Source organism: Leucopleurus acutus (assembly GCF_964270905.1).
Source record: "Leucopleurus acutus genome assembly, chromosome: 13".
Taxonomy (NCBI): Eukaryota; Metazoa; Chordata; class Mammalia; order Artiodactyla; family Delphinidae; genus Leucopleurus; species Leucopleurus acutus.
This window is the reverse complement of record NC_139155.1, coordinates 79,435,771-79,462,289: the sequence shown is the minus strand read 5'-3', so window position 1 is coordinate 79,462,289 and position 26,519 is coordinate 79,435,771. Positions and strand designations below refer to the sequence as shown.

General features: G+C 44.4%; 2 protein-coding genes across 5 annotated transcripts in view; one reads left to right on the top strand and one right to left on the bottom strand.

Moving 5' to 3' along the window:
- Positions 1–11,053, bottom strand: part of SUDS3 (SDS3 homolog, SIN3A corepressor complex component) — a gene marked incomplete at its 3' end in the record, with an annotated part of 42,895 nt that extends 31,842 nt beyond the window's left edge. The window contains exons 1-6 of one of the 2 annotated variants that reach the window (XM_082853032.1): positions 10,773–11,053; positions 8,222–8,291; positions 5,580–5,635; positions 3,692–3,763; positions 1,581–1,600; positions 183–339 (exon numbers count right to left, since the gene is read on the bottom strand). In XM_082853032.1, the coding sequence (XP_082709158.1) occupies positions 183–339; positions 1,581–1,600; positions 3,692–3,763; positions 5,580–5,635; positions 8,222–8,291; positions 10,773–10,914 (517 nt within the window). In that variant the 5' untranslated portion in view covers positions 10,915–11,053. The remainder of the gene's footprint in view (positions 1–182; positions 340–1,580; positions 1,601–3,691; positions 3,764–5,579; positions 5,636–8,221; positions 8,292–10,772) is intronic. The other variant, XM_082853033.1, reaches the window with a different exon arrangement.
- A 3,647-nt stretch (positions 11,054–14,700) lies between these two features.
- The window catches only part of TAOK3 (TAO kinase 3), a 187,454-nt gene continuing 175,635 nt past the window's right edge, over positions 14,701–26,519 (top strand). For all 3 annotated transcript variants that reach the window (XM_082852602.1, XM_082852600.1, XM_082852601.1), the window contains exon 1: positions 14,701–14,926. The gene's annotated coding sequence lies outside the window, so the exon portion shown is untranslated. The remainder of the gene's footprint in view (positions 14,927–26,519) is intronic.

Below are 26,519 nucleotides of genomic sequence, written 5' to 3'. Positions count from 1 at the left end.
ACTGAAGTCACACAGCCAATACAAGACAGAGCTATAACTCTGACCCACCGTATGAAAGCCCACCCTCCTTTCAGCTCACTCTGTTCTGCTGAGGAACCAACAGGAGTCAGCACCGGAGCACCGCCCTCCCCCCAGGGTCCCCCTCGGGTCTCCCAGGACCCTGCTCTGTGGTGCTTCCATACCTCCAGTCAGTTCCATCGTTAGCTTTTCATTTTCAATCATTTTCTTCTTTTCTTCTAGCTCGGCAATCAGGTTCTCTTTCAGTTCAACCTTCTTGTCTTCAAATTCCTTCACTGCCGCCTTCTTTTCTTTGATGTAATTTCTTTCCACTTGTTCAGTCTGAGCAAAAGAGAAACACAGGCTGGGGCTACATGACCCTGGCAGCCAGGGCTCCAACACAAAGCCTGGCTCTGTGCACAAGCACAGAGGAAATACGTTTACTAGAAAGAAGAGAACCAGCTGCAGTCAACACACCAACTTTCAGAAACAGGGTGTCTGGGAGCAAGTTTTCCAACGAATGTGTGAAACCGAACCACACTTCTGGTTTTTATGTGCACACCTCACTCGTGACTCAGATCTATCTCCTCTCTTCCACGTCTTGTATTTTATGGATTGTATGTGAAAACAGAATGTCTAAGTTTCTCAGAAACAGTAAATAAACCCTCTTGAAGACACAATTTCAAAGAAAATAGTACATTCCAGATGAAGTATCTATATTTAAAATAGTTACAGGATACCAAGTCAAGACGGCCTGAGTTACTCTATTTTTTTTTGATGCTTACAGTAAGATAAAGGCCAACGAGAGGACAGGATCACTTCTTAGGTGCCTGAACCCCGAGGTACCCAAACCCTGAAATTATACTGAGTAAAATAAATGCGTATGCATCCATTTTCCAAATCTCACTGTTGCATTAAGTGAAGAACAAGGGGGCTCCTGGTGGGCTACGGCTGTGGACCCTGTGACCCCCTGGGCTGTGGCCGTGTGTGTTGCACTGACTTCAGTCCCAACACCGTCTCTCATAACGCGGCTTTGATAAACTATGACCCCGCCGCACCCCACACACACACCAGCCTCCCGGGAGCAAGCACATTACCCAAGATTCCAGCCCTCATCTCTGCCTGTAGCGCCGCACCTCACATGCAACCAGCACTCAGACGTCTGCTAAGTGAAAGATCTTAATCCATCTTTCCGACCCAACCAGGGCTTCAGCTGTAAAACGGAGCCAATTCAGAGGCCAGGCTGCTTTGAGGACCAATATAACAAACTATTAGGCCATTATAATTCAGACATACTCCCAAATGGCTTTAACGTGAGATATGCGTCGACAAGAAAGCGGTCAAGTGTGAGTATCCCCTAGCCCCTCTGTGATAAGCAGAAGCTGCCCAACCAACAAACGAATAGATGGAATTTCTGAACTGAGACCAAATGTCCTTTAGTCAAACAGAACACTGATGGAGGCTTCCGGGGGGCTTCCCAGCTGTCTACGTGGTAATGGAAGGAAAGGCCATTGGATCGGTTGGGAGAGCAAGATTCCAGTCTCAGAATGAGCCTGCAAGCCCAGAAGACCCGTGGTACTTACTTCCAGCTGGAGGAAGAGTTCTGAAAGAGATAAAACATGCAATTAGATTCACCAGGCTATGCCACCTTTCTAGACAGTGACGTTAGGATTCATTTAGAAGCAGTAATTGCTTTCTGAAAACACGGCTGCAAGGAGAAAATGTTTCCGTCAGTAAGCTGCTGATATATGTGAAGGGGTAGGATGCGAGAAGCATGCGTGTCTAGTTAAAATCTGACCCTGAACAGAATGCGCTCTGGCAGCTCTGCCCAAGGTGAAAGCGAGCAGGAACCAAACTGCCCTGGCGAACTCAGTAAGAGCTAGAAGCTAGCCCTTCTTCCACTCAGTACACACCCTCAGCAGTCCTGCAGGGCAGCGAGAAGGAGCAATGCAGTTACTCCAGAAGCAGAGGCAACATGGATATTTTTAAAGCCCCTCGCACAGGGCTCTGCGTGGTGAGGAAGGGCATTCCCCAAGCTTTCAGAGGGCAGAGGTCCCGAGCCCTCCTGCGGCTCTGCTCACACCCAGGCCTCCACCTGCAATGTCCTCTGGTCTCTGACCGCAACTCAGAGTTTCAGACTACTGCAGCCTCCTCCTTGAGGCCTTTTCTGAGGCCCCTTCGCTCACCAAGCCCCTCTCAGACACCTCAGAGTATCCACTGCCCGGTATCAGCAGCTTACTGAGCACCCACTGCGCGCCAGATCAGCGCCTGTTTACTCAGCAGCTCCCCGACCTCTCGACTCTAAGGTCCTGTGCACACTGAGCATGTGAAACCAAACAGGTCCACGGCTTCTTTTCTGGGTGACATCTGAGCTGCTGCAAACGGTCCACAAAGACTGTTGGTTGGTGGAGCGGTAACTCCAGGGGGTGCTGTTCCCATCTAACCATGGTCTCCTTTGCAGACCCGAAGGATCCTGTGGATCCATCACCCCATAAAAGAGCACATATGCACAGTCACACATAAAACCTTGAGAGTTTCAAGAACTCGAGATGAAGAATCTAGACATCCATCAACTGTTCAATGAGAAAATTGAGGAAAACGGACCAGCCACTCACTATTTTCTAACCCCCAGAAATCCTCATCACCTTGGCACCGGGAAGCGTGAGGCACATGAGCCCAAGCGCACCCAGCCCAACACACTCACTCCTGACTGCTGCAGACCCGTACCCGTGTGAACCGGCCAGATATCTGAAGTCTGCACCATTCGGAGACTTCACCTCTGCACCAGCAAGTCAAGCGACACGTAGCACTCTCGGAGCTGGTGGTGGTTGTTTCAAAGCAGCCAGACGCCAGACACAACAAGAGCAGGTGGATCAGCTCCACACAGACTGTGCTTTTTCAAGCTGAAGGTGTGACTGATTCAGGAGCCCCTCTGCATTTTCACCTGGGGGCAGGGGTGGGGGGGATGTTTATGAAAGACACCGAGCACAGGATTGAGAGCAGAATTCAGAAAGACAAATCAACACTCACCCTGCAGTGCTCGCTTAAAAGAAATGGCTCACATCAATTTTCTTTCCCTCCTTACATCTCAAACCAGTTCCACGAGATATTAGCAGCGCTCTCTCCAAATGGGGAAACTGAGGCTCCAAGAGCAGAAGCGTGCTAAAAGGCTTAAGCCCTTAAGGGATGGGAGGAAGCCCTCAACCTGGGACCTCAGCCTCCACAGCACCACCCCCTTTTCCTGCTGAAAAGGGGCTCCAGGAAGAAGGCTGAGGATTTTAAAGATGCCTGAGGAGATGCTTCAGGAACTTAGAGTGGGGCAGGGAGAGGGGTGCTGGGTCGCCACAGCAGCTCTATCGCCCACCTTCCCTGCAGCTCCTTTTCTGTGCCTTGACGGACATGGGCATCTACTCACTGAAGGAAACAAAGAAGGGTTCCGTCCATAGAAAGCTGGAAAGTCAATGGATCAGAAAGTGAAAGGACAGCAGCCTAAGGCCACTCACTGGGGAAGAAGATGAACAGTCCTACATAAGTGCAGCTTTGGAGTCTCTCTTCGCCCAAACTCGCCCCACAATGGGATAGCTGAAACACGTTTTGGAGAATGGCTCTTCTGGCCACATTACGTCCCAATCGATGACCAGCCAAAGGAGGAAAATTTGACGAGGATTTATTTCCAGTTAAGACAGGGCCTCACCTGCATTTCGTATCCTCTCTTTGTACTGCTGATCTAGTTTTTTCATCCTCTTCTGATATTCCTGTAATGTACCTGATTGAGATTTACAAAATAGTTACTATGAAGATCAAACTGCTCTACATTTTGGTTTTCTAGCACCGACACTGAATGTTTTAAATAACATTAGAGTAAAACACACACCATGGAAAGGCACCCGTGAGTAGAGGTAACTTGGTTCCCAAGCAAGATGCAGAGCAGAAACCCCAACCAGTGGTCTTAAGACTCTCTAGCAAGTGAGGAGTAGAAGCAAGCTGCACCCATCCACCAGTGACTCTCATCACTCGCTGCCAGTTTCGGTCTGTGGGCCTCCCTTTCCTGGAAAAAGCTCACTCTCCCTCAGTAAGGTCTAGATCAACGCCATCCAGTAGAACTTGCTGTGCAACGGTGGAAATGGTCTATTTTGCCCTGTCCAGTATGACAGCCCCGAGTCACATGTGGCTATGAGCACGTGAAATGGGGCTAGTGCAAGCCAGGAAGTGAACTGTTAATTTTATTTAATTAAATTTAAATAGCCGCGTGTGGCTAGTGACATTACTGGACAGCTCAGTACAGCATCTGACCAAATGGCTCTTCCCTGAGCAACTAATGAGGGTCCCAATTAGCATGGGAAGTGTTTTCGGATGACAATGCTTCAGTGGGCTATATATACGGATTTTTATTATTAATTAATTAATTTATTTTTGGCTGCGTTGGGTCTTCGTTGCCGTGCGTGGGCTTTCTCTAGTTGCGGCGAGCAGGGACTACTCTTTGTTGCGGTGCACAGGTTTCGCATTGCGGTGGCTTCTCTTGTTGTGGAGCATGGGCTCAGTAGTTGCGGCTCGTAGAATCTAGAGTGCAGGCTCAGTAGTTGTGGCGCACCGGCTTACCTGCTCTGCAGCATGTGGGATCTTTCCGGACCAGGGCTCGAACCCGTGTCCCCTGCATTGGCAGGCGGATTCTTAACCACTGCGCCACCAAGGAAGTCCCCAGTGGGCTATATTAATGGTATCTTTTTCAAAATCCCCCACTCAACCCTGCCAGGCACACTTTACAGACCTGCTAGAGTGGGACGTATTTCTTTCTCTGGCAATACTTCCATTACCATCGGAAGAAAAACTAAAACAAAGGTGTGTGATTGCAAGTCACAGGAACATGTTTCACTATGAAGGAGAAATCAATATAAGATGGGCTGCTCCAAGCAATGGAAGTACCTCATGGAGAAGCAGTTTCTGTGCCGGGGACCCCACAGAAGCAAGCTGAAGAGTTACTGACAGCAGCCACCGACGCTGGGCTGTCACCAGGTGCCCAGCGGTGCTGGTCGCCCCTCACACACAATCTCACCTGCCTCTACTTTCTTCATTTCACAGATTAGAAGACAAATTAAGCAAGAGACAGTGAAATGCCCAAGGTCAAATTTCTAGAAAGCAGTGCAGGTGGGATTCAAGCCCGCGACAGGAATGGAGAGCCTGTGCTCTTCACCCAGTGCTGAACTGCCTCTGACAGCAAACAGCCTTGGACAAGACACGACCCACTTGTAGTTTACAAAGTAAAAAGAGAAAACACGGTGAGAACGATCCACAGCTCATTAGCATTCCGTTTAGAAAGAACAGTACAATTATATTTATCCTTAGTAACAGCATCTCTCCTAAAAACAGCCAGCTTTAGGCATGGCGGTTTCCAGTTCTTGCTCTGCAGAAGGCCTTAACTGAGATTTCAAAAGTCTGAAAACTGCGACTTTGCTGACTGCTAAAATCAGCCAGACCAAATTTTAAATCACTCCCACTTCACTGAGAAGTGAAATACACAGATTTCACAGGTGTGTGATATTAGGAAGTATGTTTAGAAAAGAAGGATTAAATCACACACCAACCTTCTTGCAGTTGTTGCAACTGTCTCTTGAGAGAAGCCAATTTATCCTGATACATCCTGTAAAAAAAAAAAAAAAAAAAAGGAAAGCCACACTCAGAGACAAAAATATCCAATACCCAATTCAATAATAATCTACATGCAGAAATTACCTGGGCTTTTATGGAAATGTCATTAATGTCCCTTAGGGAGAGAGAAAACTAAAGTCTGCTGGTGGTTTAAAATGTGCCCACAGCTAAAGGGATCAGAAAGGGACAAGGATTCCGTGGTTTGAATGGTATCCCAGCTTTGCAGATTCCCCGGTGTTCTCTCACCCTTAGAGAATCAGTCTAAAATCTACAAATACGAAGACATGCAAGTTTAAATAAATAAATGATAAACACAGTTAGGCAAGAACACACACAGAAAGACTGGAAGTGTGAAGCCATTTTCTTGGGGATTCAGAAGCGTGACATACACACGAAAACGTAAAAAGCGTTAAATGCAGGTCTCATATCAACTCTACAATCAGATCGTAAGTTCCAAAGGAATAAGACTATGCCTCCAGCACATTTTTCTATATAGACAGCACTGCTGTGTAAGCACTGCGTTAATAAACCTTCACATCATTTTTAAAAACACTTCTCTTTTATGATCAGAGAAATGACAGCAATTCAGTAACAAAAGTTAAAATGCAGGATTTATTTGCAGCCCCAGTGGGATAAGAACACACAGTACACACAAAGCAAAAGAACCTGGCATGTTTTCACCCCCCTCACGGTGAATGGATTATAGGCAATTATATACCCTGGTAAGTCTGTTTGAATGGTGGATTTCACACGTCAGTCACGTTTCAGCAATATTTTTGCTTCTACCAGAAAAACACCCCCCGGGCTTCCCTGGTGGCGCAGTGGTTGAGAGTCCGCCTGCCGATGCAGGGGACACGGGTTCGTGCCCTGGTCTGAGAAGAGCCCACATGCCGCGGAGCGGCTGGGCCCGTGAGCCATGGCCGCTGGGCCTGCGCGTCCGGAGCCTGTGCTCCACAACGGGAGAGGCCACAACAGTGAGAGGCCCGCGTACCGCAAAAAAAAAAACCCCAAAAACCCCAATTTCACAATGACAGAAACAGGACTTGCAACCAGTCCAACAGGTAACAGGCACAGCAGCCTCTCGATCACTCCAGTAAGGGCTGCAAACACAACCTGTCTGTCTACAGGCTGAGGAAGAGTAGGCAGAATCTCAGAACTACACGGAAGGCCTTTTTTGTTTTTTGTTTTGGCTGCGCTGCCCAGCATGTGGGATCTTATTTCCCTGACAAGGGATGGAACCCGCGGTCCCCCGCACTGGAAGAGTGGAGTCTTAACCACTGGACCACCAGGGAAGTCTCAAGGCCTGATTCTTTTAGGGAGAATGCTGATGCTTTCAATGCTCATCTTGAATCACAAAGAGCATTCAATTTTAATCAAAATTATTTTCTACACCATCAAATATTAAGGGGTACGTTCACTTAAACACACCAAGTATAGGAGAGGGAAAGGATGAGTAAGCTGCACACAGGAAGTCAATATTTGGAACCCAATATTTAATTTTTTATTTTTAATGTGAAGACCACTGGCCAGAGGGGGGAAATGGTGTTTAATTTTCCGTATATAATTTTCCACCACAGTGAGTGTGCCAGACTACGTCTTTGAATTCTTAGTCGGTCTTTGAAAGAGAGTATTAACAGATTCAAGAAGTAAACAACAACAACAAAATTCAGATTTGGAAAAAGAATAGGTATGTAAAAATACATCTCAAATGGGTCCAGGTAAGTCAGTAAGAAGCCTGGAGAGAGTACAAGTAAAATAAAAAGCCAGCACAGTTTCAGGGCTGAAGCTGTGAGAAAAATCACATCAGTTATTAAAGCAATCCTTTATTTGGCACTGGTCAGATCTAGCTGAGCTTCCCCTTTGGATTCCAAAGCGTGAAAAGGATGACAGAATCCAGATGATGGTCACAAAACATTCGTGTATACAGAAAACATTCTATAAGGAAAGGAATGTGGATCATCCAGTTTGATGGTAAAGAATTTAAAAAACAGAATCAAGATCCTCAAAATACATTCCACACATACTTATCAGATCTGTTATACTGTCTTGCCCATAAGTTTCCGATTAGAGGGAGTGGTTTTAGTTTCTCTGAGGTGTGGCTCTGCTGGAGGCCTGGGTACGGATGCCGGGTAAGGGGAAAGGGCACTGGAGGAGTCTGGAGCCCTGCTCTCCAATCCTGGTCTCCCTGAGCTCTCCCAGGCATCGCCGTCCAGCTAGTAGTCAGTGCTCAGGTGGGGTCACGCCCATCTAAGAACCAAGGAGCTGTGAAACACCATTTCCCCCCTCTGGGCAGTGGTCTTCACATTAAAAAAAAAAAAAAAAAAAAAAGGCAAGGGTTCTCTCCTGTTACATGGCCTTATTTCCCAGGAACATTTCCCTCTAGATTCTTTCTAGCCTTCTCTCAAAAGATTCTTATCACAGGAAGAGTGATTAAATGTGACAAATTTAAAGGGGGGAAATTGCACACATATGCATGGTCTTTGGAAGCACTACGTGAAAACCATACATACGAAATCACTATTAAAGATGCCCTTGTCAATTCTGTATTCCAAAGAAGAAATGTAAAAACCATACTCACTGTTCCTTCATTTCTACATAGTCTTCTTCATCATGCTTTGCCAGGTCGGTTTCGCTAGCATCCTCAGTGTCTGTGTAAAAAATTAGGGAAGATTTGTTAAAATCGTAATTCGTAGAGTTGGTATCACCTGACACAGTGACACTTCACAAACTTCTATAAAATGAATTTATACTCAATGCAGGCCTGCGTGAAGCCATCAATGAAAAATATTACATCTAATTACTTCAGAAAAGAAAACGCCATTTCCAACTTGTACACAGCCAGATTTATCCAAAGAGCCTCCCTTTATCTGAAGTGCAGCCAGAGAACAGAGTGCATCACACACAGGTGGTCACAGTCAAGGCTGCGACTTCAGAAGAAACAACGCTGGCAGTTCAGTTAAAGGATATGTGGGTGTTAAGACTGGAAAACTACAGGCAGCAAGCCCTGCTCACTACTCCTAAACAACCTAATATGTACATTCTCTTCTGGTAAATGCCAGTTTGAACCCCTAAAGGATTTTACATCATATATACAAAGGAGAATCCAAAACAATTAAAGGAACTCTAATAACCGAAATATTTTCAAAGGGAGAGGGAACAAGACAAGAAGATCAAACAGAAACTGTTTCAGAACACTTTAAACATTGGTTTTAATTTTTTTAACATCTTTATTGGAGTATAAATGCTTTAAAATGTTGTGTTACTTTCTGCTGTACAACAAAGTGAATCAGCTATATATATACATATATCCCCATATCCCCTCCCTCTTGTGTCTCCCTCCCCCCTCCCTATCCCACCCCTCTAGGTGGTCACAAAGCACCGAGTTGATCTCCCTGTGCTATGCGGCTGCTTCCCACTAGCTATCTATTTTACATTTGGTAGTGTATATATGTCCATGCCACTCTCTCACTTCGTCCCAGCTTACCCTTCCCCCTCCCCGTGTCCTCAAGTCCATTCTCTACGTAAACATTGTTTTTAGAATAAGCAAACGGCTGGAGTGTCTACCTAACTTCAACAGCCCTACTTGAGGGGGGGGAACAAAAATCAATTTTTGCTTCACTACTCCCCCTTGTGGGCATTAAAAAACAGTACAAGTGATTCACATTCAAATTCTCTGGTTAAGCCTTGTCTTCAAATGTAGTTTAACCAGATTGTAATTCATTTCTTCAATTTCGTATCTTCACATACATATGACTTTTCTTTTTTTTTTTTTTGCGGTACGCGGGCCTCTCACTGTTGTGGCCTCTCCCGTTGTGGAGCACAGGCTACGGACGCGCAGGCTCAGCGGCCATGGCTCACGGGCCCAGCCGCTCCACGGCATGTGGGATCTTCCCGGACTGGGGCACGAACCCGTGTCCCCTGCATAGGCAGGCGGACTCCCAACCACTGCGCCACCAGGGAAGCCCACAGCTGACTTTTTAAAGGTTGTTGCAGACTCAATCCTCCACCTACCTTTCCCCCTCCTTCAGTGAAGAAGCCTACCCAGAGCAGTCACATGCCAGCCAGCCACAGTACTTGGCACTTGGGGAACTGAGATGAATAAAACATACTCCTGATTCCAAACAGCTGGCCTAGCTTTTATTCCACGGCCCTATTTTGTTCACCCATATGTTCGTCTCTTTTTATCTCCTCTTTTCTTCTCTCTTGCCCTTTCGTGTTTCCTCATCTTTCTCCTCCTGCAGCCAGCTCCTTCCTCCATTCCAGTGTTCCTCAAACTTACCAAGCTTATAAAGCCCAGTTTGAAAAGCCAGGCTCTCAGAGGCAGTAATCATAATGTAAAGAGTGTGGAACTGAAAACACAACACCTGAGGACCATTAAGCAAATCCCTATCTCCCGCCCCCCAACCCCGTGCCTGTTTCCCCAATGGTGAAAACTGAGTATTAGACCAAGGACCAAGCCACGTGCTTTACACCTGTATCTCATTTTATTATCGCACCTACGCTAGTAAGTAGGTACTACTGACAGCCTCACTGCAGTTGGCGAAACTGGGGCTCGGAAAGCTAAGTATTATAAATTGTCTAATATTAAGCTGGGTTCAGTGAGCCAAATTTACACCTAATTCGATTTGCCTGGTTCCAGCCCTCGTACTTTTAACCAACCTGTCCCGCACTGCCCAAAGTAGGGCTGACTTAAGCATTTCCCCGGGGTAGGGGGAGAGAGGCACCTTGGTAACTAGAAAGCTAAACCGGGCTTTGCTCTGAGCCTCTCAGGAACTAAATAGAGAGGAGTACTCCGTGGACCCCAATGAATGGCTTTCTCATTCCAACCAGTGAAGACCTGAGGTTCAGAGACAGCTGGGGGAAGAGGGGCAGAATCTTAAAGGGAACTACAGCTCTGACAACAGCTTCTTAAGGCCCTTCTCCGCATAACTGTAGGGATAAAACGTCCTCAGGGCTTCGCCTTCCACAGCACCTGTCGGGATAACTTCCGGGAGCCGCGCTCCTCCCGGCGGCCCCTCCAGCCGCCCCCAAACCCCAGAGGTCGCCCCGCCCCTCTCCCAGGCAGCCCCACCCCCTCCCACTGCTGTCCCATCCCCGCCCGGGGTTGTCCGGCCCGCGGGAAAACGTACCTTCGTCCGACTCGCGGCCCCGGCAGCTGCGCTCGTCATCCTCGGCGCTCTCCAGCTCTTCGTCCTCCTCGGGGTAGTACTCCGGAGCCGGCGGCGCTCCAGCCGGGGCCGGAGCTGGAGCTAACAGCCCCGCAGCACTCATGTCGCCTCTGCCCGCAGCTGAGCGTGCCACCCGGGATCCGCGGCCGCGCGCCCTGCGGACTCCACGTCCGCGTAGCAGCGCCCGAGGGAGCCGCCAACTCGAAGAGCCGGAGCCGCGGCTACCCCTTCCCTGTCTTCGCCAAGCTCCGCCCCGCGCGCTCGCTCTCGGCAACGGGGACCTCGCGCCGGCGGCGACTTCCGGGTCGGGAGCTGCCCGAGGACCGCCTGACTCTGCTATCCTAGAGGGAGTAGAGAGGCCGCCTGACGCCCCCTTCGCCTTAACCCCGTCTCCTTCATCGCCGTCTTTAAAATCCTCAACGGGTAGTGGAGAAAGGCGGAGACAGGCTCTCTGGAGTTAGGCAAATCCTTGGGTAGGCCCAACCGCGGCAAGGACCCCGAAGCTCAGAGGCCACTTCCGAAAACAGCCGCTAGGCGTCGCCTGGAGCCAAAACTAAAGAGGTTTTGTTTTTTTTTTTAAGGGACTTGGGCGGCAGAAGATTTGAAGGGCTCTTGGCAGGTGGAGGTGGTCTCTTTAATTTAAACGGTGAACGACATGAACCATCCCATTTATAGGTCGGGAAACCTAGACATTTAGAGTTCGTGTAATCATCCCGAAGAAAAGGAGCGTGGCTCCTCCCCTGACTGATTAGAGCTTTATTAAGAACTAAAATAAAAACGAGGATGCTAATATTCCATCCTGGGGTCAGTAAAACTGTATTTTCCCAGTCGGTGGGAGTCCGTCCTTTTTGTATAGGTTTGTTCAATACGGTATTATCCCGACTTTACAGATAAGAAAAGAGCTGTCAATTGCCTTTAAAAAAAAAGAAAGCGTCCAGGCTGCCTTGTTTAGACTCTCAGACCCAGGTCCTCTACACTACAGCTGCCTCACATTTCTCAGAATATAAATTTTTTAAAAGGTGGTTTTCCCCAATCCAATAACTTGCTAACCAACTCTCAACTGAGCAAGTGGAACATTTGCCTGCAGAAAGTTAATTAGGCTCAGGAAAGGAAGGTGCTAGCTGGTAACTTGGAAAACAAGAGAGTTGAATATCTGCATGAATTAATTTGTGTGATTATCTCTGAGTAGAAGGGGACACGGTGTTATAAGCTTTGCTTAATGAACAAATTGAGGATGTCCTTTGTCTTGGTGTGTGTAGCAAGAAAAGGGATGGTTAATGGTTTGTCCAAAGTAACCCTACTCTTTACGTTGCACCCAAGTCTCCATAGAAAAAAAAAAGTAACGTACAAGCAGTAAACTTGAACACAGATGTAAAAGCCAGACTGGAACCCAGTATTCTCATTCTCAGATCCTTTGTGACCAAATTTATCTCTGAATTGGCCCCCACAGAGTCTCCTCAAAGTGAAAAAATATATTCTCATCCCGTTTATTTTAACATTTGTTATTTTCTACCTTGTTGTAATTAAAATCTTGCCTGTACTTGTGAGGGATTCTTCCTCCCAACAAAACTCAAGAATTTTCAGAATGGAATGCTGCAATGCTAAATAAGAGGCATTCTCATGGCTCCCTGTGGGTCCACCGTCAACATTTAAACTAGAATTTCAAAGCTGTCTCTTGTCCAAAGGATGAAGTTATTTTCTTTATGCTGTTAGGTCACGTCTAAATTATTTGTAATTGACTATCTTGACCAACTTGCGTTTCCATCAATAGCAATAATCATAGACCAAACCAAGCACCAACATTTTAAAAATGAGAGTTCATCAATACAATGATACATCGATTTTTTTAAAAAAGAGTTGATATCATTGCTAATTGGTTTCCTTTCAAGACACTGGCATTTTTATCTTGCTAACATTTTGTCTTCTTTTTAAAAAATATTCATTTATTTATTTGGTTGCACAGGGTCTTAGTTGCGGCACATGGGCTCCTTAGTTGTGGCATGTGAACTCTTAGTTGCAGCATGCACGTGGGATCTAGTTCCCTGACCAGGGATCTAGTTCCCTGACCAGGGATCGAACCTGGGCCCCCTCCTTGTGAGCATGGAGTCTTATCCACTGCGCCATGAGGGAAGTCCCACATCTTGTCTTCTTGGCTGCAAATAACATCTGTTAATGATCATGCATTTTTTTATATGACTAGACAGAACTGAATACTTGCGTTGTGAAAATCTACCCCATTTCTTCTGTCCATATTGCAACTGGTAGCATCAACACTCAATAAAGGATGAGGACCTAGTCAAAAAAATTCTCTCATGACTTTAGTCTTACCCAACTTTTATAGTTGTCTAATATGATTTTGGACAGTCTGTAAAAATCAAGTTCCCTTAAAACCAAGTACCCTTTTTACCACCTTAAAATCACTCTACATCCCTTCCCAAAATGGCACTCAGTCACATCGCTCAGGAGACATCTACATCCAAATTCATTTTAGAGGAAGTACTGCCAGCACTCTTCTACAGGCCCTCTCTACATACCCTAACACTCAAATCTTAAAGGGGAGCATCTTAATTGGAATGGGTATGATTTTAAAACACTAGGAAAAACATGAATAGTGTTTAGAACACAAATTTTGTTAGCAGGAGTTAAAAAAGAGTTAATGATGGAAAGTTTTCTAAGAGCTAAGTCCTGCATACATCTGACAATGCTTAGGAACAAACTGTGTTCCTGAAGTGAAACAATGTCTTCGCAAAGTTCATAAACTTTAGGATTTAGGGGTGAAGGTAGCAGTTTTCAGTTTCCAGTATTGATTTAATCAACATATCCAGTTTCACAAAAAATATATAAAGAATGGCTCCGAGTTAACACCACGCACTTTCACCCCTGGCAAGCTCCATCTTGCAGCTTGGATCAAGATGGGTCTCTGGTTATCACGTGTTGCACTTGGGTCAAAGTTCATTATACTTTGGCCACTAGTTCCCACAAAATCATTAAAATCATTTCCTGTGGCCCTGAAAAAGAATATGTTGAACAGGCTTACTGAAGCCTTGCTAAAGCTAACAAGGGTTCCCCTACCACACAGTTCCTGTTCCTACTTGTCAAAATGATTATCATAACCCACAAAGTGAGTATTTCTTAAGTTTTGTCCTTGTACCTATCAAAATGTGCCCCGTCAGTGTTGAGTGCCTGTGTGCTGAGTATGCATCTAGTACATAGATTTTCTTCCCCCAACAGCATCAAACTAACGTCTCTAGAACGCAGTGCAAGTAAGGGCAACTCCCTTGCCAAAGATATAAAAGACTTTAAATCCAGGAAATTTACAAGTCCTGAGTAAATAAATGCCATTATTAATTTGTGGCAGAATTACTTAGAAAGCTGTGCCAGGTCTAACGGGGGAATGGGGGCCTCAAAGGCTCTAACATGGTGGTCCCAGGGAGTCCCAGAGGGCCTCGGCCTCTGGGAGTCTCCCAAGAAAAGTAAAGGCTCAGTGGGGAGTGCCATGAACTTTGACCCCAACTCAGCACAAACAAGGCAGACCGCACCCGAGGCGGGCCAGTGGGTAACTGAAGTTGCAAGCTCTTCCGCATCTGAGGAAACCCCGCCCCGTCCCGCACCGCCCACCTTCAACTTCGCCAATCCTCGGGCGCCATCGACAGCTCGGCGTCCCAGGCACCTCCAATCAAGTACCTATATCCGGCCCCAGGTCTGCGCCCCACGATCAGGGAAGGTCAGTAGAGAGCCTATCGGAGCCTGTCTGGGGGCGTGGTCGGGGGCAGGGGGCGGGCGGGCTGGGACGGAGGGGCGGAGCGCGCTCGGCGCAATCGGGTGCGATTGGCCATCCCTGGCAGGAGCCGCACCTCGGACAGCAGCAGCGGCGGCCGCGGGAGGGTCTGTGTGGCTCCCGGTGGTGGCGGCGGCGGCTGTGGGGACCTGCGTGAGAGAGTGGGACCCGACGCGGAGACCGCGGGCGGAGGTTCCGCGCGGCCGGACCCGACACTCAACGACTGGACCCGGGGATCCACCGGGGAACAAGCGGCAGAAGAGCGACTCGGTAACAAGTGTGGGAGAGGAAGCGGCGGCGGCGACGCCGGGCCCGGGGTGGTGACAGCAGGTCTGAGGTGAGAGCACCGGGGCGCGGAGAGGTGACAGAATGAGTCGGGGCGAGGGGACCCAGGGCGGAGTGGGGTCGGCGAGGACCCGAGTGAGGGGAGTTCCGGGAGTGGGTTTGACAGTCTGGACTGTGGAGAGGAGATCCCCGGAGGGGCCGGCCCCGCGGGTCTGAGAGGGAGACCCCGAGAGGACTTGGAACAGAGCGGGTGTGAAGGAAGGGGACCCCCAGAAGGGCTGGAAAAGTGGGTCTGAAGGGGCACCCCCAGAGGAGCCAGGACAGTGGTTCTCAAGGGAGGGTACCCTGAAATGGGCAAGGACAGCGGCTCTCAGCGGCAAGGGGACCCCGAGAGGGCTTGGGACAGCAGGTGTGTTGGAGGACCCCGAGAGGGGCTGGAACAGCGACTGTGACGGGGGACCCCGCGGGGGCTGGGGACCCGGGTCTGAGCGGGGACCCGGGGGGCGTGCGGTGGAGGCGCGGCCCCGCCCCGCTTGGGTGAGAAGAGGGGGCCTGGGTCCGGGTCGCGGCGCCGGGTGAGTCGGGACAGCCGGCCTCCGCTCCCCGGGTGCACTCAGCCGAGCTTCCTAAGGGCGGAGTGGGAGACGGGGGATCGCCTGAGCCCCCGTGACTCTGTGGGTGACTCTAAGGAAAGGGGATTATGTAATGAGACATCTTCTAGGAGAACGCGCAGGCTGGAGGGTCTGGCCGAAGCGCGGGGATCTTGGAAAGGGCAGGAGCGAGGGGCTGGGGACCTCTTCTCACTGCCCCCCCCCCCGGCTTCCCGTTTGTTTCTCCGAGTTGGGCTTGGATACCTTGAAAGTGAGGGGCTTCCTGAACTCGATAGCTTCATCAGGATGAAAAAGTTGGAGAGGACTTCTTTAACTCACCGCAAACCCAGTGGAAAGGGAAAGGGACCCTTTTGGAGATGCAGGTTTTGGGTTAATTAGGCTGTTGATTTTGATAGACCCTGCCTTTTTCACTTCGGCTCAGCAGAGAGCTCAGAAAGTTTTTCAGGTTCGGCAGCACGTCCGTATCAGTGTTTACAATGCAGACTCAAAGGAACTATATACTAAGGTGGACTGTTTATCTTTGATGTGTTGGAAAGATAGTTGGAAGATCAAACTAAATTTTGAAAAGAGGTTTTGGAGTCGCCAAACTAACAGCACTTTCCAATTGGATTTCTAATTCTAAAAGCTACCAGGACTGAGTTTTAGACATAATTCCAGGACAGGCTAAGGATAGAGATAAGCCTATTTAAACCGGACACCGTACGCGCTGGTGGGAGGCAAGTGTGTGTCTATTAAAATGCTGAAACGAATAGTGGAAAGCGATAGGGGGTGGGAATTGGGGGGCAGCCTCGTACTTTGACGGATATGAAAATTAAACTAATGACCAGGCTAGTTGTTTGGAATACTTAGGATTGTTAATACCGCCCCGACTACTTCTCGAATGTTCTCTTGAATGCACACGCTTTGTTACGGTTGCACACAGCAGTTTTGCATTTGAATGTTTTAACCTCTTTTTCTCTTTGTTGCTTCTCCTCACCCCGTATCGTTGCGACGAGCTTCTTTTTCATAGAAGCAGACTTAGAAAATGATGGTTTGGGGGAAATACTAGGGAATGTAATTATTCTATCATTTTGCAGTTATTTAGATATCTTCTTTGTTTCAGGTTTAGAATAATGTCTTATTGGAAGCCTTTGCCCATGTTCAGTAATGGGCAACTAAGAGGAAGAAAGGAATGCTGTACTGTTTTCCAAAGACATAATGTAGAAGGCTTACAGAGAACTGCCTATTTAAATCCAAGACAAAAATTACTGAAGACATCTTACATCAGGGTGATAATAAGTAGAGGGAATGTGTCATTTGAGTATTCTTATTTGATATTACCTGATGCAGAACAGTTTTTATATGGTTTCAGAGAGCATGGAGTTTGGTGTGGTTATGAAAATTCCACCAACTAGACGTCCTCCCCTAAGAAACAGAAGTTATGGAGGTGAGGGGAACAACAGTAAATACACAAATACAAATTTAAAATATGAGACACTATATTTAAGATGTATTAAGTGTAACTTCTTTTACATTAAATTTATTTTTCCAGAACCCTAGGTAGAATTCAAGTAAAAGTAAGGTCAGCTAACTCAAGAGGGTTATTTACAAGGGGCATGTATTCCTTATGTAGGGCACGTAACCTAGGAGTCGGTATTTGGAAGGATTGGGAATCTCAGTAACAGTAATTCTGCAAAGTAATAGAAATGTTTAAATGTTTGAGCATATAAGCTCTTGCATCATGCTTGTTAGCTCATTTCTGTCTGGTGCAAATGAAAAGTGTCATTGTAATAGAGTTTTTAGTGATAGGAAGGGTCTATAGTAACTATTCCCAGGGACAGGGGGTGGGGGTGGCGGGTAGGTTAGGAGGGTAGGAATTCTGTGGGAATTTATTTTCATTTGTTTCACAAAACAAAACTACACTTTGAGAAGCTATTAATATGTAAGTTAGTTACACCTATGCTCATTTTAACTCTTTTCTTTTCAATTGAAAGATATAATCAAAAGAAGAGTTAAGAAGGAGCCTTACACTTCCATATGAGCGGTTATAGCCACCGGAGAATGCAGGTTCTTTTTGGTGTAGAGTTCTTAAACTATCCTTAGTCTTAGTTTAGCAGGATGCAAGTAGTGCCCAGTAAATACAATAACCCACTTTATACTTTCTTTACCACTTGAGTCATATACAGTCAAACCATTGTAATCTCAGAGTCTACCTTGATATCTAATTTGGTTTAATGTTTAAGCCAACCTGAATAAAAGTTCTCATTGCTTGTCAGTGTTCATACTTGTTGGCTTCAGTGGTATGAGAGAATGAATGAAAACTAACTATTGGTACTTTAGAGTCTGTTTATTTAGAGTTTATTTTAGAGCCATTAAAAGCATCTTTCCTTTATAGTCTTTTCTTCCAGTCTTTGTTTCTTCCCTCCCCCTAAAAAGAAAGCACACTGACAGACAGACAGAGGGAAAGCTTCCATCGAAAAGTGCTTTGTGACTGTCCTAAGAGAAAACTTCTTTTCAATCTTCAGTGAGAGATTCCCCTCAATCAGAGAGGATAGTTTTGAATTAGTAATTTTGAGTTATGGGATAATGTACAGTTTAGTTTTGTGATTATTTAATTATAACATCCATTTAATTGGTTACTTTGTCATTTGTAAGGATACATTAAAAGTTTGTTACTATTCTTAAACTCAGAGTGACCTTAGTAAAAAAAATTTAATGTCTAACTAATTATGGATTAGATGTGTTGAATATATGGGCCAAAACGTGATGTAAGTCATTTACAAGCTATGGGCAACCAAGTTAAAAACAAGTATTCAGAATTTTTATGATAGTAGGAATTAAATTGATAAATTTTATCATTCCAGGTACATGTTATTAAAGTTACCTAAATACTTTCCTTTTTTTTTTTTTTTTTTTTTTTGCGGTACGCGGGCCTCTCACTGTTGTGGCCTCTCCCGTTGCGGAGCACAGGCTCCAGACTCGCAGGCTCAGCGGCCATGGCTCACGGGCCCAGCCGCTCTGCAGCATGCGGGATCCTCCCGGACCGAGGCATGAACCCCTGTCCCCTGCATCGGCAGACGGACCCCCAACCACTGCGCCACCAGGGAAGCCCTACCTAAATACTTTATAAATCAACCTATGCATTTTTTTCTGCCTGACCTGAGATTTGTTAGAGACATTGGAGTATATTTAAAGTCTTTGTAAATTATTTCTATTTTACAGCAGAATGACATAGGAGTCAGTTTTTTGATTTAACACAGATCTGCTCCTAACCATGGTCTGTCTCACAAATACACGTTTATCACCCCCAGAGTGAGTGAGAAAAGGAAGATGCCTTGGAATAAACATTTTACACCTAGCAAAACCTACTCCCATGTGGCCCATGTGGCTTTAGCTCCTAACCCTAGGAATTGACATACTGGTGTCTAATGTTTGGGGCCCTTTCACCTCACCCCTGGCCTCAGTGAAAACGATGGATACCAAAATCAACCCCATATTTGTTATGCTTATTATTTTAGTCAATTATCAAAGTACTCATTGGAAAACTTCAATTTTACTTCTTTCCACTATTTTTGATGGACAACGGGATAACCTTTTATTTCCAAATCAAACTAGGACTCTGCAGTATTTATTTTTATATGTGTCACTTTCTGTCTAGTAACACTGGCTTTGGTCCATAGCAATCAAGGCTTATGACAATTCAAATACATTTTATTTACCCATTACAATAGATGGCACTAATCAAGGAAGAATGCTCTTAAATAAAGTAATAACCTCATTAGTCTTGGGAGTAGGCACACAAAACAGAATTGGAGTTCATGGCCAATTTTCCATTCTATTCTGAACATTAGCCTTTACTTTTTGAAGACTTTGTGTGTAAATACACAAATATTTCCCCAAACCACATAAATATAGTTTTTAGCTGATCTGGGTCAAGACTTAATAGCAGAGATACAAAGTTACATTATGCTTCACGTACCTTTATGCGTCCCGTGTCTCTTGTGAAAATTTCTCTTCTGTCACTGTATACCAGTTCCTTGTTTACATGTGTTTTTCTTTCACCAATTTGTGAGCACGTTGAGGTTAGAGATGGTCTTGATCATCTTTGCATCCCCACGCCAAGTATAGTACCAGGCACAGAGTATAAAGGATGCTCACTAGATGTCAACTGAATGAGTGAATGAATTAATAATCAGTAAATTAGTAGATTATATTTATGTTCACATTTAGTTTCTTTTTTTTTAGAATTTTATTTAATTTTTATACAGCAGGTTCTTATTAGTCATCAATTTTATACACATCAGTGTATACATGTCAATCCCAATCGCCCAGTTCATCACACAACCACACCCACCCCCACACAGCTTTCCCCCCTTGGTGTCCATATGTTTGTTCTCTACATCTGTGTCTCGATTTCTGCCCTGCAAACCGGTTCATCTGTACCATTTTTCTAGATTCCAAATATATGCGTTAACATACGATATTGGTTTTTCTCTTTCTGACTTCACTCTGTATGACAGTCTCTAGATCCATCCACGTCCCAACAAATAACCCAATTTCATTCCCTTTTATGGCTGAGTAATATTCCATTGTATATAAGTACCACAACTTCTTTATCCATTCGTCTGTTGATGGGCACTTAGGTTGCTTCCATGACCTAGCTGTTGTAAATAGTGCTGCAATGAACATTGCGGTGCATGTGTCTTTTTGAATTATGGTTTTCTCTGGGTATACGCCCAATAGTGGGCTTGCTGGATCATATGGTAATTCTATTTTTAGTTTTTTAAGGAACCTCCATACTGTTCTCCATAGTGGCTGTATCAATTTACATTCCCACCAACAGTGTAAGAGGGTTCCCATTTCTCCACACCCTCTCCAGTATTTGTTGTTTGTAGATTTTCTGATGATGCCCATTCGGACTGGTGTGAGGTGATACCTCATTGTAGTTTTGATTTGCATTTCTCTAATAATTAGTGATACTGAGCAGCTTTTCATGTGCTTCTTGGCCATCTATATGTCTTCTTTGCAGAAATGTCTATTTAGGTCTTCTGCCCATTTTGGATTGGGTTGTTTGTTTTTTTAATATTGAGCTGCATGAGCTGTTTATATATTTTGGAGATTAATCCTTTGTCCATTGATTTGTTTGCAAATATTTTCTCCCATTCTGAGGGTTGTCTTTTTGTCTTGTTTATGGTTTCCTTTGCTGTGCAAAAGCTTTGAAGTTTCATTAGGTCCCATTTGTTTATTTTTGTTTTTATTTCCATTACTCTAGGAGGTAGATCAAAAAAGATCTTACTGTAATTTATGTCAAAGAGTGTTCTGCCTATGTTTTCCTCTGAGAGTTTTATACTGTCCGGTCTTACATTTAGGTCTCTAATCCATTTTAGGTTTATTTTTGTGTATGGTGTTAGGGAGTGTTCTAATTTCATTCTTTTACATGTAGCTGTCCTGTTTTCCCAGCACCACTTATTGAAGAGACTGTCTTTTCTCCATTATGTATCCTTGCCCGCTTTGTCATAGATTAGCTGACCATAGGTGTGTGGGTTTATCTCTGGGCTTTCTATCTTGTTCCATTGATCTATATTTCTGTTTTTTGTGCCAGTACTGTATTGTCTTCATTACTGTAGCTTTGTAGTATAGTCTGAAGTCAGGGGATCTGATTCCTCCAGCTCTGCTTTTTTCCCTCAAGACTGCTTTGGTTCTTCGGGGTCTTTTGTATCTCCATACATATTTTAAGTTTTGGGGGTTTTTTTGGTTCTAGTTCTGTAAAAAATGCCATTGGTGGGCTTTCCTGGTGGCGCAGTGGTTGAGAGTCCGCCTGCCAATGCAAGGGACACAGGTTCATGCCCCAGTCTGGGAAGATCCCACATGCCATGGAGCGTCTGGGCCCGTGAACCATGGCCACTGAGCCTGCGCGTCCGGAGCCTGTGCTCCACAACAGGAGAGGCCACAACAGTGAAAGGCCCGTGTACCACAAAAAAAAAAAAAAAAAAAAATGCCATTGGTAATTTGATAGGGATTGCATTGAATCTGTAGATTGCTTTGAGTAGTATAATTGTTTTCACAATGTTGATTCTTCCAATCCAAGAACAAGAACATGGTATATCTCTCCATCTGTTGATATCATCTTTAATTTCTTTCATCAGTGTCTTACAGTTTTCTGCATACAGGTTTTTTGACTCCCTAGGTAGGTTTATTCGTAGATATTTTATTCTTTTTGTTGCAGTGGTAAATGGGTGTGTTTCCTTAATTTCTCTTTCAGATTTTTCATCATTAGTATATAGGAATGCAAGAGATTTCTGTGCATTAATTTTGTATCCTACAACTTTACCAAGTTCATTGATTAACTCTAGTAGTTTTCTGGTGGCATCTTTAGGATTCTCTATGTATAGTATCATGTCATCTGCAAACAGTGACAGTTTTACTTCTTCTTTTCCAATTTGTATTCCTTTTATTTCTTTTTCTCCTCTGATTGCCACGGCTAGGAGTTCCAAAACTACCTTGAATAATAGTGGTGAGAGTGGACATCCTTGTCTTGTTCCTGATCTTAGAGGAAATGCTTTCAGTTTTTCACTATTGAGAATGATGTTTGCTGTGGGTTTGTCATATATGGCCTTTATTATGTTGAGGTAGGTTCCCTCTATGCCCACTTTCTGGAGAGCTTTCATCATAAATGGGTGTTGAATTTTGTTAAAAGCTTTTTCTGCATCTATTGAGATGATCATATGGTTTTTATTCTTCAATTTGTTAGTATGGTGTATCACATTGTTTGATTTGTGTATATTGAAGAATCCTTGCATCCCTGGGATAACTCCCACTTGGTCATGGTGTATGATCCTTTTAATGTGTTGTTGGATTCTGTTTGATAGTATTTTGTTAAGGATTTTTGTATCTATATTCATCAGTGATATTGGTCTGTAATATTCATTTTTTGTAGTATCTTTGTCTGGTTTTGGTATCAGGGTGATGGTGGCCTCATAGAATGAGTTTGGGAGTGTTCCTTCCTCTGCAGTTTTTTGGAAGAGTTTGAGAAGGATGGGTGTCTTCTCTAAATGTTTGACAGAATTGTCCTGTGAAGCCATCTGGTCCTGGACTTTTGTTTGTTGGAAGATTTTTAATCACAGTTTCAATTTCATTACTTGTGATTGGTCTGTTCATATTTTCTATTTCTTCCTGGTTCCGTCTTGGAAGGTTATACTTTTCTAAGAATTTGTCCATTTCTTCCAGGTTGTCCATTTTATTGGCATTCTGTTGCTTGTAGTAGTCTCTTAGGATGCTTTGTATTTCTGCAGTGTCTGTTGTAACTTCTCCTTTTTCATTTCTAATTTTATTGATTTGAGTCCTCTCCCTCTTTTTCTTGATGAGTCTGGCTAATGGTTTATCAATTTTGTTTATCTTCTCAAAGAACCAGCTTTTAGTTTTATTGATCTTTGCTATTGTTTTCTTTGTTTGTATTTCGTTTATTTCTGTTCTGATCTTTGTTGTTTCTTTCCTTCTGCTAACTTTGGGTTTTGTTTGTTCTTCTTTCTCTAGTTCCTTTAAGTGTAAGGTTAGATTGTTTATTTGAGATTTTTCTTGTTTCTTGAGGTAGGCTTGTATAGCTATAAACTTCCTTCTTAGAACTGCTTTTGCTGCATCCCATAGGTTTTGGATTTTCGTGTTTTCATTGTCATTTGTCTCTAGGTATTTTTTGATTTCTTCAGTAATCTGTTGGTTATTTAGTAACGTATTGTTTAGCCTCCATGTGTTTGTGTTTTTCACATTTTTTTCCCCTGTAATTGATTTCCGATCTCATATCATTGTGGTCAGAATAAATGCGTGATATGATTTTAATTTTCTTAAATTTACTGAGTCTTGATTTGTGACCCAAGATGTTATCTATCCTGGAGAATGTTCCGTGCGCACTTGAGAAGAAAGTGTAATCTGCTGTTTTTGGATGGAATGTCCTATAAATATCAATTAAATCTATCTGGTCTATTGTGTCATTTAAAGATTCTGTTTCCTTATTTATTTTCATGTTGGATGATCTGTCCACTGGTGTAAGTGAAGTGTTAAAGTCCCCCACTATCATTGTTTTATTCTGAATTTCCTCTTTTATAGCTGTTAGTAGTTGCCTTCTGTATTGAGGTGCTCCTATGTTGGGTGCTTATATATTTATAATTGTTATATCTTTTCTTGGATTGATCCCTTAACCATTATGTTGTGTCCTCCCTTGACTCTTATAATATTCTTTATTTTAAAGTCTATTTTGTGTGATATGAGAATTGCTACTCTAGCTTTCTTTTGATTTCCATTTGCATGGAATATCTTTTTCCATCTCCTCACTTTCAGTCTGTATGTGTCCCTAGGTCTGAAGTGGGTCTCTTATAGACAGCATATATATGGGTCTTGTTTTTGTATCCATTCAGCAAGCCTGTGTCTTTTGGTTGGAGTATTTAATCCATTCACGTTTAAGGTAATTATCGATGTGTATGTTCCTATTACCATTTTCTTAATTGTTTTGGGTTTGTTTTCGTAGGTCCTTTTCTTCTCTTGTGTTTCCTACTTAGAGAAGTTCCTTTAGCATTTGTTGTAGAGCTGATTTGGTGGTGCTGAATTCTCTTAGCTTTTGCTTCTCTGTAAAGCTTTTGATTTCTCCATCGAATCTGAATGAGATCCTTGCCCAGCAGAGTAATCTTGGTTGTGGGTTCTTCCCTTTCATCACTTTAAGTATATCATGCCACTCCCTTCTGGCCTGTAGAGTTTCTGCTGAGAAATCAGCTGTTAACCTTATGGGAATTCCCTTGCATGTTATTTGTCGTTTTCCCTTGCTGCTTTCAATAATTTTTCTTTGTCTTTAACTTTTGCCAGTTTTATTATTATGTGTCTTGACGTGTTTCTCCTTGGGTTTATCCTTTATGGGACTCTCTGAGCTTCCTGGACTTGGGTGGCTATTTCCTTTCCCATGTTAGGGAAGTTTTTGACTATAATCTCTTCAAATATTTTCTCAGGTCCTTTCTCACTCTCTTCTCCTCCTGGGACCCCTATAATGCGAATGTTGTTGCATTTAATGTTGTCCCAGAGGTCTCTTAGGCTGTCTTCATTTCATTTCATTCTTTTTTCTTTATTCTGTTCTTCAGCAGTGAATTCCACCATTGTGTCTTTCAGGTCACTTATCCATTCTTCTGCCTCAGTTATTCTGCTGTTGATTCCTTCTAGTGTATTTTTCATTCCAGTTATTGTATTGTTCATCTCTGTTTCTTTGTTCTTTAATTCTTCTAGGTCTTTGTTAAACATCTCTTGTATCTTCTCGATCTTTGCCTCCATTCTTTTTCTGAGGTCCTGGATCATCTTCACTATCATTATTCTGAATTATTCTTCTGGAAGGTTGCCTATCTCCACTCATTTAGTTGTTTTTCTGGGGTTTTAGCTTGTTCCTTCATCTGGTACATAGCCTTCTGCCTTTTCATCTTGTGTATCTTTCTGTGAATGTGGTTTTTGTTCCACAGGCTGCAGGATTGTAGTTCTTCTTGCTTTGCTGTCTGCCCTCTGGTGGATGAGGCTATCTAAGAGGTTTGTGCAAGTTTCCTGATGGGAGGCACTGGTGTTGGGTAGGGCTGGGTGTTGCTCTGGTGGGCAGAGCTCAGTAAAACTTTAATCCACTTGACTGATGATGGGGTGGGCTGGGTTCCCTCCCTGTTGGTTGTTTGGCCTGAGGCAACCCAACACTGCTGCCTACCTGCGGTCTTTGGTGGTGCTAATGGCGGATTCTTGGAGGGCTCACACCAAGGAGTACTTCCGAGAACTGCTGCTGCCAGTGTCCTTGTCCTCAGGGTGAGCCACAGCCACCCACCGCCTCTGCAGGAGACCCTCCAACCCTAGCAGGTAGGTCTGGTTCAGTCTCCCCTGGGGTCACTGCTCCTTCCCCTGGGTCCCGATGTGCACACTACTTTGTATGTGCCCTCCAAGAGCAGAGTCTGTTTCCCCCAGTCCTGTCAGAGTACTGCAATCAAATCTCTCTAGCCTTCAAAGTCTGATTCTCTAGGAATTCCTCCTCCCGTTGCCAGACCCCCAAGTTGGGAAGCCTGACATGGGGCTCAGAACCTTCACTCCAGTGGGTCCGCTTCTGTGGTATAAATGTTCTCCAGTTTGTGAGTCACCCACCCAGCAGTTATGGGATTTGATTTTATTGTGATTGTGCCCCTCCTACCGTCTCATTGTGGCTTCTCCTTTGTCTTTGGATGTGGGGTATCTTTTTTGGTGAGTTCAAGTGTCTTCCTGTCGATGATTGTTCAGCAGTTAGTTGTGATTCTGGTGTTCTTGCAAGAGGGAGTGAGAGCACGTCCTTCTACTCTGCCATCTTGGTTCAGGCTCCCCACGCTTAGTTTCTTATCTTCACTGAGGGCTTTTAGTACATCAGAAGGGTGTTAAAATAGTGATTCTGTTGGAAAACAAGAACAAATGTTAGCATTATTTATCTGCCATGTAAGAAACAGCATGATAGTGTGAATTGGAAAGAGAAAGGGCCTCAGACTCAGAGAGACCTAGGCACCTATTTTCGCTTTGTCACTATGCCAGCTGGCTTACCCTTGTTAAGTTACTTAAGTCTTTAAAGCTGTCAATTCTCTCATCGATAAAATAAGAATACAGAACTCACAAGATTCTTATAAGGAATAAATGAAGCAATTTATGTAAAGCACCAAATGCAGTGATAAATGCATAGGAAGCATTTAATAAGTGGTAGCTGCTTATTTTAATCACTTGAAACAATTTTTTAGTGCTGTTTTTTGCTTTACTCTCAGTATCTAATCACTTGCTGAATCCTACAGCTCCTGGCTCCAAAAAGAATAATTAAGAGATTCATACATAGGGAAACTGAGCCTCAGGGTGAGTGACTTCCCAAGGCCATACAGACAGAGATAAACTTGACCACTGTGGCCTAGATCTGTTTTTTCAACTGAAGACACTTTTTACTTTTTACCTCTTAAAGGTCCAAGAAAGAGCTAATGAGAGCCCTAATAATGGGCTAGGGAAGGACTGTGACAATTTTCCAGCCTCCTTCTTTTTCGTCCTTCC